An 18087-nucleotide genomic window follows, 5' to 3' on the forward strand; every position below is an offset into this window, starting at 1 on the left:
GTACAAAGAAGCCAGGAGTTGCTTGGATATAGTGTGAACTGTGAGAAGAACAATACCTGGAAGCCATTTGATATAGCTATGAAGAAAGTGCAGTTCATCCAATTCAGTACTGTTAACATAAAGTTATAAATAACAAAGTCTTGAGGCAGAAAAACTAACTAAATACCTAATAAGTAACTAAGGAATAAGCAAAAGGATACTTTACATCCAAGGTCCTGGGTCCAGGGGTCCAAAGTGTCTCTGGAACCATTGTAGGAATGTCAGTGAAGTATCTTGTTGTTCTTTAAAATATGCTTCCTGAATGATTACAGCCATCACGTGATACGTGATGCTTCCAAAGAAGGGACCCGGAGCGCCTTATATGGCGTGGCCTCTGATGAGGCAATAGTACTTTGCGGGTTACTTGCGTACCCGACCCCTATCCATGCTTGCCAGAACTGCGAACGCCAAAAGGGGAGGTGAGAACACGGATCGGTTTTGCTTGCTGTAGAGACCGCACCTGCCAGGGAAGGTGATGCACATTGGTGTGAATTGATATGGGCGGGGGTTCATAACACCGAGATGCTGGAACTGCCATAGAAGGAAGAGAAGGAAGAACACCAGCTGATGCTGACTGGAGGAGTGAAGGCGAGCAGCAGTGCAGACAGAGTATGCGTAGTGGGAAGCGACATGTGGAGAAGCACAGCTGACAGGGAGATGTGCTCCCAACTCACCGTATAGTGTTTTTGTGTGATAAGCTGCCGAAGATCCTCACACCTGTCAGAGCTCCAGGGAAGATCGTACAATCCACCAAAGGTATGTGGGAGCTGAAGAAAACGCGGGCAGAACGCCAGAGGTCTGCCGCAGCAGCCGACTTCAAGGAGGAGACGCTGCAGCAGACTAGTGAGTTGACTTGATGCCAACCCTGACCCTTGTGCACTCCGAAAAGGGAAATTGTTAACAAACTATATTCCTGGATACCAAACAAGTAAAGAAGCATTAAAGAGGTGGCAAGGGCATAATTTCCCTTACGTGGGATACCAATTGGGAGAAACCTACAACCTGCATTGCCAACTGCCAAAAGACTTCTGTTGGCAAGGAACAATCCTATCCCATCCCCCAAGTCGCAGCTGAAGTGAATAGACCCCATAGAGGCAAAGGGGGGAGAAGCCCCTGACCCCCAGGGCCTGTGTAGAAGCCCTATAGCCCATAGAAGTAGAAGAAGAACGCCCGCCATGCCCTAGCTTCAAGACTTCTTTTTGTATTCGGCCTTAATGCCATTTTGTACTAGGCCCGAAAACTACCACGCTGAGGGCTGCAGCACTTGCATCCCCAGTCTCACACAGAGAGACCAAGCTGCCAGCACACCAGGCCAGCTCTGCACAAGTTTTGTTCCCACAGAAGTCCATCCGTCCCGTCTGCTTGATGTTGCAAATACCTTGTATCGCTTTCAAGTGTGTGCTCTGCGGGGGGCGTGGCTAGCCGACAACCGATGCACAGGTGAAGTACCGTAGCTCCCGTGCAGCGGGTGAAATCCGGCATAACTCCTGCCTGTGAATCCCCATGGAGAGCAGATAATTGGTGGGGAACGGTGCATAAATGGTCGGAGCAGTGATCAAAGCGCTCGGATGACGGTAGAAAGGAGTAGTGGTCCCCTGACGACCCACGGACAATCCTGAGGCCACGGCAGGAAGAGGCACGCACAATGGCGTCTGCGAAGCAATGACGGGGGAGGAGGAGCGCGGTCCATTGAGTGCTCCTGACCCGAGGGAAGCGAGAACGGCAGCTGCAGTGAGGACCGTCGAAGAGGGTGACCGAGACTTTGTGGTGTCCTGCAGAGGGGGCAAAGAGTGGAACGGCTCCCCCCGGGTGCCCGCTGGAGGCCAGCGGCTCGGCGGGAAGGTGTGCCTGGGACTTCCCTGAGCCCGCGGGGATCCTGACTGTAGGAGGCTGTGGCAACCCGCGCCGCGGTTGGAGCAAGACCGGCGGCTGCAGAGGAGAAGCAGAGGGTGACGATTGGATCGCCACCCCGCGGGTGACGATCGAGTGCCCCGCCAGTGCTGTTGGTGCAGGGACTGGCGGGAAAGCAGTAACAGTCCCTTCAGTGGATTCGGGACCAGCCCCGTGAGGAGGTCTTGGGAATTCCGCTCTGAGATCTGCGTCTCCGTGGACTAGAGCGGTGAACCCGAAGATAGCGCTGGGACAACGGAGCCTCAGGTGGAGGGGCGGAGAGCTCTGGCCTGAGTTGGGACGAGGCTGCGGGCTCCCTCGACAATGTTGGTGGTCCAGGTGGGAGAGGAAGCAGTAGAGGAGTGCCTGGCCTGGGAGGGGAAGGGGAGGTGCAGTGAGAATACCCTTGTGGGTGCTCTGGAGAGGGGTCCTTGTTGGGCCCCCCCCCCCAGATTGGCTGGCCTTGGAAAGCTGCTGTCTCCCTCTTAGGTCTTTAGGCAGGCGGTGATCGCGAGGGAGACTTTGGTCGGTCCACTGCCGGCGCAGTGGAGGGAAGTGCCCCGTGGAGGTAGAGGTGGGGGTGTGTGGTTCTGGAAAGCCGGCTGGAGGAGAACAGCTGAGGGATAATAGTCTGACAAGCGGGCGGCAGGTAAAGTGCAGACCCTGCGCCTGGAGGTGGGAGAGGGTAGTGATACCATAATGGGCAAGAGCCAGCAGCGAATGGATAGATATGCGGAGCCTAAGGACGCTGTGCGGCGGCAGGAGGGCCCAGATCGACAGGAGACCCCGGCGGGGGATGACGGAAGCGAGGTGACCCTGGACACGTTGATGGAGGCGATAAAGGTGTCAAGAGACACTCTCCAGGAGAGCATCAAGGAGGTGGGGGTCGATGTCTCTCTGGTGCGGGCAGACCTACGCAAAGTCTCTGAGAGGGTAACGGTGGTGGAGCAAAGGGTCAGCACAGTGGGAGATGAGGTCCAGAAGTTGAAAAATCAGGTAGCGGGTCTGGTGGGGGCGACCCGGCTGCTGGAAGTTTGGGGCGGAGGACGCCGAGGGGCGCTCCAGGCGAGGCAACATCCGCCTGGTTGGCATCCCGGAGAAGGAGGAAGGACCTAGCGCCAAACTTTTTGTGGAGAATTTGATATTGAAGGTCCTGGGGATTAAAGGTTTGTCGAACTTCTTCACTGTGGAGAGGGCGCATAGGGTTCCGGGAAGACCCCTGTCCCCGGGTGCTCTGCCGAGAGTGCTGGTTGCTAAAATTATGAACTTCTGAGATCGAGATGCTATTCTGCAGGACGCCCGCAGGCGCGGCTATTACGAGATCGGAGGTACGAAGTTGCAGATTTTACCGGACTTTACGCTTCAGGTGCAGCAACAGAGGAGGTCCTTTGATGCAGTGCGTAGTCGCTTGAGGGAGCTAGATGTGAAGTATATGATGTTTTTACCGGCTAAGTTGAAAGTGCTGTCATGGGGAAGGTCATGGTTCTTTACTACTCCTAAAGAGGCCTGGGCTTGGTTAGAGGCGGGGCATTGTTGGGAGGAGTTGCTGAAGGGGAGCCCTAAGAGTGGGATGGATCAAGAGTTGGAAGGGAGTGGATGATGCCTGAAGTATAGTTATCGGTGGAGGCCCCAGCGGATATGGGCCCTCTAGCAAGGGTGGGGGCCCTGGGTGGCAAGGAGGGGAATTAACTGATGAGCTGCACGGGGCGGGTGGTAGCGCCCCTATTTGACGTGACACTACTGACCACTGGTCCCAAGAGGACGGAGGAAGACGGGCAGTGTTGGCCAGTGGGTCTACAGTTTAGGAGGGGGAAGGGGTAGGGGGCGGGAGTTTGGGGGGGATATGCGGGTTGTAGGGAGAGGGGTGGGAGGGTTAGGGGGCACCAGGTTGGGGTGTGGTGTCCTGGGGTGGGGGAGCCACGAGTGTGGGAAGGGAAGTATGGCACAGCAGTTGAGGCGGGGGAGGCTTTGGGAGACTGGATTGGGTCGAGGGGAGGGAGGTGGACTGGGGAGGAAAAATTTTGAGGAACTGCAAGGAGTAGGATGGGGGGTCTGAAGATTGGGTCATGGAACGTCCGCGGGTTGGGGAATTATCAAAAACGGAGGAAGGTGGGGGAATACCTAAAGAGACAGGGAATACAGGTGGCTCTGCTACAGGAGACGCATGCGAATGAGGAACTCCTGGGGAAGCTGTAGAGGCAGTGGGGGGTCAGGTGCGGGGCACAAAATACTCTACTCAAGCGAGGGGAGTCCTCATCTGGGTGGCACGGGGGGTACTGTTGGAGCGCGAGGTTGTGGACGGGGGGTAGAACGGTCTTGGCGCAAGGTACATGGGGGAACAGATCACTATGTTTGGTCAACTCGTATGCGCCTAATGTGGATGACAAGGAATATTTCCCCTCGGTGCGACGTATGATGGGGGCCTACAGGGGGGAAATGATACTATGGGGGGGGATTTTAATTGCCATTTAGATGAGCGGCTGGATGGGCAAGGGGCTAGGGGAGGGGCAAAGAAGAAAATGCCGGTGTCATTACGGGAGGTCATGCGAGAACTGGTCTTGGTAGAGCTTTGCAGGGAGAAACATGGGGAGGAGAGGGGCTTTTCTTATTATTCGGGAGTGCACGGCTCTTACTCGCGCCTAGACTATATGGTGGTGGGAAGGGAATACTGTCACTACTTTGGGGAGACCACCTACTTGGGACGTGTTATTTCGGATCACTCCCCTCTGGTGACAATGTTATGCGAACCCAGGGAGGCCCCACCAAGGCGGCTATGGCGGCTGCGGATGGAGACGTTGCGGGACGGAGCGTTTGTGGCGGAGCTTAGAGAGGAGATCGGGCGGTATTTTAAACTGAATGAGGGCACGGTGGACACTAGGGGGATACTCTGGGATGCTTTTAAAGCGACCATTAGGGGGAAATGTTTAGCTATGGTAGTCGGGATGAGGAAGCACCTCTCGGAAATACTGAAACGGACGGAATCTCGAATAGCGGGTTTGGATAGGGAGGTGGCGGACGGGATGGAAGTAGGGGAAGCCCTGGAGCTCCACCGGAGGACCCTGGCAGAACTGGCCCATTTTGATGATAGTAGACGGGACAAACGACTCCATGGTGAAGGAGACGAGGCGGGCAAGCTTTTAGCGTGGCTCATTGGTAGGTAGGCCCCGAGTCGGGTTATAACTCAGGTTTGGTCTGATGAGGGAAGGATTGTTGGGACGCAGAGGGAGATCAATGCAGCGTTCGTGGCATACTATAATGGACTCTATACGAGTGAGAAGGGATATGGGGAGGTAGAAGTGTAAGATATTATGGAGATGATTCAGCTGTCGAAATTGGGGGAGGATGAGCGGGAGGAACTAGATGCCCCCATAGGGGAGGAGGATATACGATGGGCGGTAAGCGCCATGCGGAGGGGTACGGCGCCGGGCAGTGACGGGTGGAGTTTTATGCGGAATTCGCTGACTTACTGGTCCCGCAACTGCAGAAGGTATATGAGGAGGCGTTCCGGAAGGGGTGTCTCCCGGAGTCGATGAGGGAAGCGGTAATTACGGTACTCATGAAGGGGGGGTATGGATCCAAGGGACTGCACGGCGTACAGGCCCATATTGCTTCTAAACGTAGACGGGAAGATCCTGGGGAAAATTCTGGTGGCCAGACTGGCGAAGGTGGCGCTGACTCTAGTACATCCGGACCAGTGCGGGTTTGTAGGGGGCAGGAGTACGTCAGGTAACATTTCCCGACTCCACCATGTGATGGACCGGGTGAAATTGCAAAAGCGGGACATGGCCATAGCGTCGTTCGACGCTATGAAGGCGTTTGATTCTATGGAATGGAAATGGTTATTTCCGGTGCTACGGGAGTTTGGGTTTGGGGAGGGTATGATTAGATGGCTATCCCTGTTATACACGAAACCACGGGCGATGGTGAAAACTAATCGTTGGGTTTCAGAGACATGGGAGTTAGAGAGGGGGACTAGGCAGGGGTGCTCGGCTTCCCCAATTTTGTTTGCCCTGGCCTTGGAGCCACTAGCGGCGTATTTACGGCAAGAGATGGGTGAGGCTGGAATCGAGGTGGATGGGCAGAGACACAGTGTATCTCTGTACGCGGACGATTTGTTATTATATATAGGAGATCCCAGATTATATCTTCCGGACCTTTTGGAAATCCTTCGTAATTTTAGAGCCATGTCGGGGTTCTGTATAAATCCGGAAAAATCGGTCCTGTTTCCGCTAGGGGGGGTTGCGGAGTTGCTCGGTGGAGGAACTACCACAGTTGGGAATAAGATGGGAGCCGGAGTCCTTTCGGTATTTGGGCATTCAGGTGTTCCATGACGTGGTGGACACATTTGTACACAATACGGGGGGGACGTTGTCCAAGATAGGGGACTCCATTCAGTTTTGGAAGGATTTACCACTCTTTGATGGGCAGGGTGGCGTTCTGTAAAATGGTCATTCTCCCGCAGTTGCTTTATTTCTTCGTGAACATACCATATGTGGCAAAAAGGGTGTTTTTCAAAATGTTAGATGTTAAGGTCAGGGAGTTGCTTTGGAGCTCGGGGAGGAGGCGGGTATCCCTGCAGACTTTGGAGAGATCGAGAACGGATGGGGGGTTGGGCCTTCCGGACTATGGGAAATATTTTGTAGCAGCGCAATTACAATCAGTGCTGGTGTGGGACCAACCGGAGGCAGAGCTCCTGGGCATGCTGGTGGGATCGGTGCAGTGTGATTGGCGCCCGGCGGAGCTTCTGTGGTACCCAAGGGGTAATGTGGGGACATGAGTGGTTTTTGGAGCGGTACGAGAGACATGGAGGAAGTACGTGGGCGGTGCAGGGATCAAGGGCCGCTATGAAGCTAATCTCCTGTGGAGAGCCGACCAGAAACTCCGACCGGCAATCGAGAGGGTAGGGATACGGAGGCTACGGGAGAAGGGATGTGAAAAGGTGGGGGACCTTTTCGAGGAGGGACGGCTTCTGACCTGCAGGGAGTGGTGTGATGTAATCTGTGGTTCATCTGTGTGTACATCTGATGTAATCTGTGGTGTGGTGTAATCTACCGCAGGGGGTCTTTCTGGCGGTGGTTCGGAGGTTAGCAGAGTTATGGGAGGGGATCCCTGAAGAACCAGTGTTATGCCCAGTGCTCCAAGTCTTACTCGACCGAGTAGAGGGGAGGAGACGAGACGTATCACACGACTATATAGGGCCCTCGGGGAGAAGGAGATGGAAAGGGAGTTAAAAGTGAAAGAAAAATGGGAAGCGGATATGGGACGCACGATCTCGAGTGAGGAATGGGAGAGGGTCTGGGAGCAGGTACAGAAATTCTCGAGGAATGCCCGCTTCCAGCTGGTTCAATTTAATATCCTACATAGGGTATATGTCAGCCGCGGGCGCTTAAAGCAATGAACGAGGAGCATTCGGGGAAGTGCCCTAGATGTGGTTTGGAGGAGGCGGGGTTTTGGCACATGGTGTGGGAATGTGGGGCAATAGTAGAGTACTGGGAGGAGGTACTCGGCGGGTAAAAACGGGCTACTGTTGCCCAGAGGTTTGCCTGTGGGGGATCCTGCCAGGGGAGAAACGGAATAAGTTACGGAACAGAATGGGTCGGTTTCTACTGATATTGGCTAAACGCCGAATGGCGATTGAGTGGAAGTCCCCACTGGGTCCGACAATCCAGTTATGGAGGAAAGATGTAAGGAGGTGGGGTCTAGCGGAGTTGACGGTGTTGCAGGCGTTGAAGGGGAAGGAGGATATAGGGGAGGTAACGATCCACTGGTCCCAACAGCTGAATGACCTGACAGAAGATAATGACTTACGCCAAGCGTGAAGTGAGGTATGCTGGAGGAAGGTTTGAAGATGGGTGTATCAGAGGAAGTGTCTCTAACTACATTGGACTATGAACTTTGGATGCTCGTCTGCTGTGCCTTATGGACAAAGAAGGATTCATACGGGATTTTGGTGGGAGGGGAGGCAGGGGGAAAACAGGGGTGATGTTGGTTGAGTTATGATACTTGGGGGAAGACGGGGGGGATTTTTGGGGTTGGGAAAATAGGGTGGGGATGTTGGGAATTGTTATCTTAAAATGCCAATAGTGTCTTTTAAAAATAAGAGTGTGCTCTGCGAAGAGCGCGAGACAGTACCAGGCCACAGCACAATGCCATCCATCTCCACCAAACTGTCATCACACCCCTGACCCCACCCCGCCAGGCCAGAGTCCACCATACTCCTTCACCCTAACCCCTCGACCCCTTCTTGTGCCGATAAACATCTAACCCCCTGGTCTTGACCATTTGAGATTACCCACCACAGATCTAGAGAGTGCACAGCAGTATATCTTTCCAATAGCAGAACACGTCTGTTCGTATCATGGGGCACCAGGGAAGGTAGACTGTAAATTCCCTCGGGGGAGAAAATTGGGTGCGGGAACTGCGGTATCAATGAAGCCCTGAATGTGGGGTCAGTATGTACATATATTATTTTCTCTTCGTTTGGGCATCCCTTTTATATGATGTTCAGGTGCCTCCATAACTCCTGAGTAATCAGGTTTTGTTATATAGCTTAGATTAGTTGGAAATGTTTCTGATGTGTAACCTGACCTTCACTGCGCGGATGAGCCCAACTGACCCACTTGCATCAGGATTGACTGGGAACAGACAACCAATTAGGGCCTGGCATCCCCTATGGAGCAGGCCTGGTTATATGTCCGCACCAACCAGCTGTATGAATTGTTACTGTATATGTCTACGTCACTGATGATGCGTTTGGCCTTTTAAGTGTGCTGCCTGTGTAAATTTTGGCAGAGCGCTTTCGGGCAGCAGAGTTCTTTGCTTCCATTTTTACTATATAAACTTTATTATCCTTGCAAAACTATCTCTTAGTATTACTCCCTAACAGGGTGTATAATTATTGGAATACGTTTTCAGAGGTCGGTGCCTTCACTGCCAAGAAGTAGATAAGAAGCAGCCTGAGAATAATCCTCCTATCTTGAGTTTACAGTTTGGCGAAAACTGGAACCTGCATTGCCAAGAGTCAAGAGACCATAAGAAGAGGCAGCTGTTGTTCAGTCTTCCTCACAAGAAATACTGGTGTGAGGAATCTTGGAACAAATATTGCCACTAAGAGTGATTGTAGTTGTAGAAGTTGTTTTCCTGGCAGGTGAGTACACCAGGAAAGGGACCATAGTAGTTAGTCCTGGCAAGCAAGTATACCAGGAAAGAAAATCATTTGAAGAAGTTTGTTTGTGGCAAAAGAGTGTGGTGGAAAGATCTTATTAACTATCACTTTAAAAAAAAAGAAATGGTTGCATTATGCCGGCAAAAGTGATCCATTTGAAGTAAGTGTGATATGCTAATAATTGTTTGGCATTCTGAAGAGAACATTTAATTTGTGCTTTGAGAGAGAGACAGTTGCCTCACTAAGAAGGATACTGTGGAAACCAACAGTTGTTTTTGGATTTGTGAACACACGTTTGTGGAAGAGACATTTACTTTACAAAGTGAAAGGACATAGCAGATGGAAAATTCTTTTTATGCTACATTGAACCAAACTTGGTTGAAACAGAACATTGCTCAAGGTATTCCCGAATTGATCCAGGGGAAGTGAGTCCAACCCTGGTCACAAGGAGTACTTTTCAAAACCTTTTTTAAGTTTGAACTGGTATATTTATTTGTTAAACTGAAGACAGCCAAATATTCCTCGTATAATTTTGTTGTGGGTTTTGGTGTGAGGGTGAGACTTTTTGGAAACTAGGTCATTTATCTTTAACTTTAGTTGGTTAGGTAGGGACATCTTTGTTAGGTTGGAGATAGATAGGCATTTATCTCACCTTTTATTTTTATTTAATAAAATGGCATATCTTGAGAAGACTATACTTTTGTGTCTGTTTCACATTTCTGAACCCTCACAATCCATTTAAGAGCGAGTGCAGAAAGCAGCAACAAATACCATGGCAGGCAAGCCTCTTGCAGCCCTCTCGTCCTGGCTGTCCAGCCCGCCCCATGCAGCAATCTTTTACTTGCCCGCCTCCCTCCCTGTGCTGCTGCCAAGAATGGACTGAGCCAGAGGCGCAGGAGCTCGGGACAGTGTCACCACGAGTCCACACACACACAATGACGCACCCGGAATCAGAGTGGTGAGTGAGTGGTCCTATGTAGTGCAAACTCCAATTGCGAACGGACAACGGTGCCTGGATACTTTAGCACATAATGTTATGTGGTGCACTGGGTGCTTGAGCAGTGTGTGCGGAGTGGGAAAAACAGTTACAGTTTTGTGAGTCTGCCGCGTCGCGCCTGCACCATCCCCCGTTATTTGAATTATATTCAATTACTGTCTGATATAAAGTTAGACATTTTGAAAAGAGCTGCTCCTTATAAGCTATTCACGACTTGCTTATGTATCACTGGAAAAATCAGGCACAAGGCAACCCCCACTTTCCGAGGCCCCTCCTGAGGGTGAGGCCTGGGGCAGTTTTCCCCTTCTGCTCCTACTCGGGATGGACCTGCTGCAGCCTGCTGTTTGCCTATTCCCCAGTCTGAATCGTTTGTACCATTGCGGATGTGTACGCACAGATGGGGAGGTACCTGGGTGTAGATTACTAGAATACCATGCTCTGCTCTTCGGGTTGTTGCTCCTTTATGGTGTGACTGTATGGCCTCACTGAATTTTGTGACAAATGCAAAAACATTTGTTTTAAGTAAATGCCTACCGTGTTTTCAGAATTTGAAATCCCAAAATTTGTTTATGAATTATTTTTATATATTTCAAATTGAGTTCCAGATGTAAATGTTGAGCCCACTGCACATCTAAACCCAACCAGGAGTTGCTGTTTGATTTTAAAATATCAAATTATACAATTTTTAAATGTCTTATTGCTCAGTATGTTTTTATTCGTATGTTCTGTGAAGTTGATGCTTTCAACAAAAAGCTTGTGATTATATTGACGTGATCTTTGTATGCATTCAATTTCAGACTCTGATCAAAAGAACCCAGAAAGCCTGCACGTTGTGAATGTGGAGAGAAATGGAAAAATTCTGTACACCTGGAAGGTATGGAGTACTAAAGGTTTTCATTTGCATGATTAAAGCATAAAATACTAATCCAACCAAAGCAATATAATTGCTGCAGAAAATAGTGTTTGGTTTTAAATTGGGAAATAAAGTTTGAAAGATTAAAGTCTGAAAACCAACTGAGTAAAAAGTTAAAATAATGAAGCCACCAACTAAAAATAATTTATTTTTGTATTTATTAAGGAGGGCATGTGTTAAGAGGAGGAACACTAGGGGCCTCATTACGAGTTTGGCGGTAAGTGGATAAAGTGGCGGTAACGGAATTACTGACACTTTTACCACTCCACCGAATACTGCTTCCCTGAAATTTGCAGCACTTTCTGGAATTAGCACCAGCAGAATTACAGCTAAAAGGTGGCGGATTAGTGACGAGGCGAATTTTGCCCGCGGAATTTGCACCAGAAACCAAAATGCTATTTCCACTGTATTATAAGCAGTATTATGCAACTCCCCCACACCCCACCCTTCCTGAGGGCAGACCAAACCTTTCTGAACTTCAGACATAACATCATTAATTGGCTTAGAGAAGAAGACCACTAATGCACTCCAGCTACTGTCCTATTGTCTCTACTCTCCCATGCAACACTCATTATCGTGTACTGTAAATAGAGCCTACTATATGTTGAACCTCAATTTTGTAAATTATGTAATGTTGTATTGGTTATTCTTATTGTATGCATTCTCCTGTCAAACAGCCTACTGACTATATCCTTTCTGCAAATGCCTGTTTTTCCTTCTATGCAACTGTGTAACCTAAGCTGAAAGTATTCATGTATCTGCCTGCACCTCTGCGCCCTGATACCTCTGGGTTTGGCGCCCATTACAAATAAATAAATAAACAAACAAATACTGCTGAAATACCACAGAAAATCGACAATAATTCTGCCAAAAACACTGAGTGGTTACCTCCACTCAAAAGATGGACGTAAATGCATACAGGTGATGGAAATAAAGTCACAGATGCACCCAATCCACTAGAGTACATAAGGCCGACACCTGACCCAAACAAACATCCAAGCAACATGCAGCCACAACCAGACGTGAACAATGGGATCCACAACCTGCTAATATTCATTGAGCTACAGCGGCATGCAAGGCCTCAGCAGATATGTCATTCAAAACGCACCAGTACACAAGTGTTTATAGGCGCGAAGGAGGCAGGGAAGAACACATGCACCACAAAGGCGCAGGAGACGTGTGCTGCGGAGGCCACCCACATCATGTGTCTGACAATCCCATACCACATGTCCGCCCATGCCCTTGGAAACTGACAGATGACCAATTATTAATACTCTATTGCTTGGACCCGCTCACCATCTCATACCTGCTGACCCTGATCGAGGCATTTGTCCAGAGTACCCTTGCCATCAGAACTGCCGCCCCTGTAAAGCTGATGTCCGTCCTACACTTCTGTGCCACGGGCGTATTCCAGCACAATGTTGGGACGCTGCATGGGATGTGCCTGCCAACAGTGCTGGATCAAGTCTTGGATGCACTCATGAGGCATGCCTATCAGCACATCTCCCTGCTCACCACGCCTTCAGCTACTATCTGATTATAGCGCCATGGTGTTCACATTGGCTGCTTGAATCTCTTATGACCCTTCCATTTATAGAGCTCCTGCTCATCCTCTGGGTATTCCTGGGTCCCCCTCTCTGATGTGACTTGTGTTCTCATTTCCACAAGAATTATCTATTTCATTGCTAAAACCTGTGGATCCTTGAGGCCATGTCTTTAATGTACCAATGCGAGTGGTAACATTGATACAGATTCCATTGCAACACTTTTTTGGCAGGTTCCCTGACTCGCATTGAGCATGATCCAATGAGAAATCTTTGTAAAGAACCAAATCTTGCATGAACTAGACATTGCTCCTGTTATGTTTCTTTCTACATGTCGCAATACTGATACTACATACTTAGCCTTACTTGTGCTCAATCATCCATTCCATGCCTCTGAAACCCCCTACGGCCAGGCGACTCGCCTTATGATGTGATGGTCAGAACTCAGTATTTTAGGCCATTTAAGTTGGAGTAAGTGGCTAATGCCTAGCAAGGTTTGCAAAGACTTTCACTGGTGAATCTATCCTGGTGTTGCATGCTCCGTGTTTTGCTCACAAAACTACATTAATTCTCTTTCACCTTCTTGAAGGACGACTTTGGTGGTGCAAATTCTTGGAGCCCTGGAGATTCACCACTTTTTTGTCTCTTTAAGATACAGGCATAATAAAAAGTCATAGAACTGAAAGCGCTGCTTAAATCCCAAACCTTTGTCACAAAGTCATGCCTTCTTTCAGTAGTCCTGTAGATCAGGGCTATTAGCCACAGAATCTTGCTGTGTGTGTTTCACCTGACCAGTTGCTGGGGGGAAATTAAGATTGAAGGAACAGGAGCTAAAATCAGCTCCTGAGTGTCGAGTATCAACCAGTAGGCAGGAGGTACCGATGGGGAACACAGGAGTGAGTACATAGCGCACGGCAAATCGAACTTCTAGAAGAGAGTCAAACTTAAACTTTTTGCCCATTTTGTGTGTATCCTTTATGTTTAAATGTGTACTAGATGTCTCCTAATGCTTCTTTAACATTCTCAAATACTCAAAGTTAATGTCACAGATGCATGTTTGTAAGTCACCCGTTGGTATGGGGAGCCAAACCTAGCTCCTGTTAGCTGTTGAAGCAGGAGCTAAACAGCTGCCAGCTCACATCAGTTTCGCACCCTGCAGTATTTTGACCCATAGTTGAGTTGTCTCAGCAGACTGACTGGTGTTTGCAGTGAGCAAACCACCAGAGCCCAGCGCTATCTTTTGTTAGCCATTTGTTAGCTGATATACAGACCTGGCCTTCGGGAACCATAAAGGAATTACACAAAGGAAAAGAAGGAAAGGTAGTTCTGTGGTTGTGATTAACGGAACCCCTTACCCTCTTCACATTGATGTTACAGTGAATCTGGAGTGCAGAAGATTCAAGTGGGCAGGTCTTCGACGCTGACGAGCTGCAGCAAGTGGGGAAGATGATCTGAGAGTTTAGATGCAGTATAGGATACCTCTCCCCATCCCCATTGTACCCTGTGTAAGACTTAAAGTACCTGATGTGGATAATTAATCCTCTGTAGAAGGGAAACTATAAGACTGTATCTAGAGTGTGAAGGCATAGACCTCATACACGTGTCCCAATAATAATAATAATATTATACCCCGCTAGGGAATAAGACCAAGAGATAAGTTGCAAGGATAACAAAGTTTATATAATATAGAAAATGCCTGAGAGTGCTCTGCCAAAAATTATACGGGCAGCATATTATAAAAGGCAAACGCATAATCGATGACGATTTAGACTAAGACAGATGTTTTGTTGCTGGTTGGTGGGGGGCCTATGGATTGACCTGCTCTATATGGGATGTCGGGCCCTAATTGGCTGCTGCTTCCCAGTCGATCTTGTTGCTTCGCGGTGAAGGTCAGTTCATGCAGGTTGTACATTTCTAACCAATCTAAGCTAAACAACATTTACTCGTAATTTATAAAGAATGACAGGTACCTGAACATTACATGCAAAGGGGTCCTTTGAGAAGAGGGGATAATATATTGGCATGCCGACATCCACATTCAGGGCTTCGTCCCTGCACCCAAGTGTCTCTCCTGGGGGCTTGATCTCCCGCATACCTTTCCTGTTGTCTCAGGATACGAACAGACGTGTGTTGCCATTGAGAGAATATATTGCTGCCCAGGGTTATGTCTATGGAGGGTGTTCTGGAATGGTCAAGGCAAGGGGTTAGACGTTTATCGATATGAAGGGAGTAGGTAGGTTAGAACTGGTGGGCCCTGGCTTAGCGGGGTGGAGGTTGAGAGGATACGGGCTGTTTAGTGGAGCTGGATGGGCATTTGTGCTGGGGCCTGTCTCTGTGCCACACTCTCCACAAAGCACATACTTTGGGAAACAATACTGGATATTTGCAACATAAAGGACCATGAACGGATGGGCTTTCGTGGGAACAGGGCTCGTGCGTAGCTGGCCTGATGTGTCGAGGGCTGGGCCCCTCTGTGAGAGTGGCCGGATTTGCGAATGCCGCAGCCACGCAGCGTGGTGGTTTTTGGGCCTAGTAAAAGATGGCGTCTAGGCATGACACAAAATGGAGTTTTAGTACAAAGACATAGGTGAGGTTCATTCATCTAATTCTCTGTGTTTATAAGGCTCTTTGCACGTGTCATATGGGGAGGCGTTGTTCTCCCTTCGGCTTACCCACATATCTTGTGGCTATGGGGGGTCAGATAGGACCAATTCCTTCTTGACATTTCCCCCTTTCGTTACTCCTACAGTAACAAATACCCTCCCCAGTATTTCTACGTTCATGAGACCTTCTGCCTCTTGGGCATCCACGCTCGGCATACACTTCTCAAGCTTTCCCATCGTCGTGCATATTCTTCAGGAGTGCAGCTCATGTATATACATCCCCCGTCCCCATCAAAGCCTACCCACACCTCTTTATAATTTTCAAGGTCCTGTGCTTGTGCGATAGTTGTGTGGTAACAATTGTCCACCTCATCCCCAGTGTGGTTTATCGCTACAATGCAGTATTTGGGTTCATTGCACTCTGTTTGTTTTTGTACTTCCTTAGTGTCATGAGGCACCTTATTGCTATTTCTATTCCCAATAGTCACCATCATCATTGCACTATTAGGTACTGCCTTTGCACAGCATTGGAGATCCATCTGGCACACACAGAATATCAGCAAGATGAACACGATGATAGGAATCCGCATCTTTATAGTTGTCCCAAGCCATGAGGGTATCCAGCCAAACGCCTGTTTGATCCAGTCATCTTCCTGCACTCCGGCTTCCTTTTTCATTTTGGCGCCCAGTTCGTGTACTGCTGCTATCACGTGTGATAGTGTCCCATTATCAGCATCGGCAGAAGGTACGAGCGTGCAACATGAACTCACAATCTTTTTGCAAACCCCACCGTCCATAGCTGTGAGGAGGTCGAGGACGTACCGGTTCTGCATCGTCATGAGTCGGAGTGCTCTTAGTTCTACCTTGATGATGTTAAATCCTTCTTATGTGTGATTCGCTAGCTGGGTCAGTTCTCACCTGACGATCTGGAGTCATTTGGCATTTGCTCTTGTTTGAACGCTGGGCACGAGGGAGGCGAACAAATTCTCTGCTTAGTTGAAAAGCGTGTATTTATTTGGAATCTGCAATCAAATCAGATGGCTCTTGGGACGGGTAGTTGGAGGAGCGTTTCCTTCGCAACAGGCACTCGAGCCGTTCATCAAAGATGGGGGGGGGGTGCTGTTGGTAGTAACTCTGTGGGTCTGGGTGCTGTTTGTCCATCTGCAGTCACATCTCCCCCCTTTAGGTGCTCCTCTGGTGCGACCAGCAGTGCGGAATGCAGTGTTGCAAGTGTGCAATAGCCCCTCCAGGATGGTGGGAGGTGCAGGCACGCTTTCTTGCCGCAAACCCAGTAATAGTCCATTAATGCTGCAGTTCCTTTTCACAGGTCTGGAATAATGATCGTTCTGTTGCAGTGTTTGTTTGAGCCCATTGGTACTTTCGCCATAGAAACACAGTTCATCATTTTCTTCTTGCTGTACCTTGATCGGTTTCTCAAGAGCTGTGACCCACGTTAGTTTTGTAATATGCTCTGTCCATACGTGCGCACATGTTATTCTACAAAGTCCAGTTTTTCATCAGAAAGGCCACGGAGCCCCTCTGCTTTGCACATAAAGGTCGACTCTTGACACTTATTTCTGCGAAACTTGTGCTATCGATAGCCAGGAACGGTTCTAAGAAACATTTGTCTTTTGATCGCATGTTGCATTGTCTGTCGTCTGGTGGAAGAAGTTTCATTTTAACTGTGCGTGCCTTAAAGGTTCCCCTTATCCTACAGAGTGCAAGGTGGATGAGACATTGTGATTCTACTAGGGGTGCTTCTTGCGGTACTAGAACCTTGGGCGCCCCAGAAGAATGCAGTATTGGAGAGCACACATATCAACTCCCATTGGTCGTTACCTTCCCGTGGCACTCATGTCTGAGTACCAACTGTTAGATTGCACAGGATGGCGAAGGTCCTCCACTTTATCTAATCCTAAACCATGATGGGCATCATATTTGTACTGGCGTATCTCCCTTCTCCTTCTACTGATCTGTAAGATGGATTGCCGCTTCCCTGTCAAGCTACTACATAATCTGTTGTTGTTGCATAGTGCCCTTTGTACTTTAGATGGTAACAACTGAACCATTAAGCTGCTACACAGTGTGGATTGGGAGCTGCTACACGCAGTATTAGTGTTGTCAGACATTGTAGGTTGTTTGCTATGCAGTGGGGAAATATCAGTATTTACCATAACTTGTTGGTATACCATAGTGGGGAAAAGGTACTGGGTGTGGCACTGGGGTCAATAATACATTAGACATCTCATCAAACATTGAGGTAGATATCATGTTAGGTTGTGAAGTGGTTCACTGAACTGTAAACCTAGTAGGGGGTGGCAGCGTAACATTTTGTGCATCAGGTATACTTTCAGTCAGATAGAAAAACATATGGGGTTACTTTTGTTGCATTTTTGTGCAAACTCATTAGATTCAATGACATTTTGCTGCAGAACACCCACTTGACCCCCCCCCCCTTCTTTTATTTGGGACCCCATGATAAAACGTTCCCCAGTAAACTCCCCAACTAAACATAAAGATCACAAATAATATAGAACTAAAGTGCAACCCGCATCTATAGCAATACATGCAGGTTGCACTCATTTTAGTCCTGCTGCTATCTAACTTATTGAGTGGCGTCAACTCCAACATCGTTGCAGCTACAGATAGGAAGAAAACGGGCTGGGCATTAATAGGAGTACAGATGGGATTTAGGGAAGGGGGATAGTTAGAGAGAGATAGCACTTCAAATATCTTAAACTGTTTTAAGGGAGAGAAATAAATGTTATTTGACAATAGTGTACTCATCACTTATCGGCGTTCTGTCCTTGAGGGACCGTGGCTGTTTGGCTTTCAACCTGAGTGTTTGGGATGGTGTCACCCTGTACTTTTCTGATATCTGAAAGATGAATCCAGTACTGTAGTCCCTTCAATTTTATAGCGAGTGGAGTGCAATA

General features: G+C 48.8%; 1 protein-coding gene across 2 annotated transcripts in view; it reads left to right on the top strand.

Annotated features, from left to right (window-relative positions):
* GSAP (gamma-secretase activating protein) overlaps positions 1-18087 on the top strand; it is a 2819616-nt gene that overhangs the window by 117574 nt on the left and 2683955 nt on the right. For both annotated transcript variants that reach the window (XM_069628052.1, XM_069628053.1), the window contains exon 2: positions 10889-10965. In XM_069628052.1, the coding sequence (XP_069484153.1) occupies positions 10889-10965 (77 nt within the window). The remainder of the gene's footprint in view (positions 1-10888; positions 10966-18087) is intronic.

This window comes from Ambystoma mexicanum, chromosome 12, assembly GCF_040938575.1.
Source record: "Ambystoma mexicanum isolate Mex_15411 chromosome 12, UKY_AmexF1_1, whole genome shotgun sequence".
Classification (NCBI taxonomy): domain Eukaryota; kingdom Metazoa; phylum Chordata; class Amphibia; order Caudata; family Ambystomatidae; genus Ambystoma; species Ambystoma mexicanum.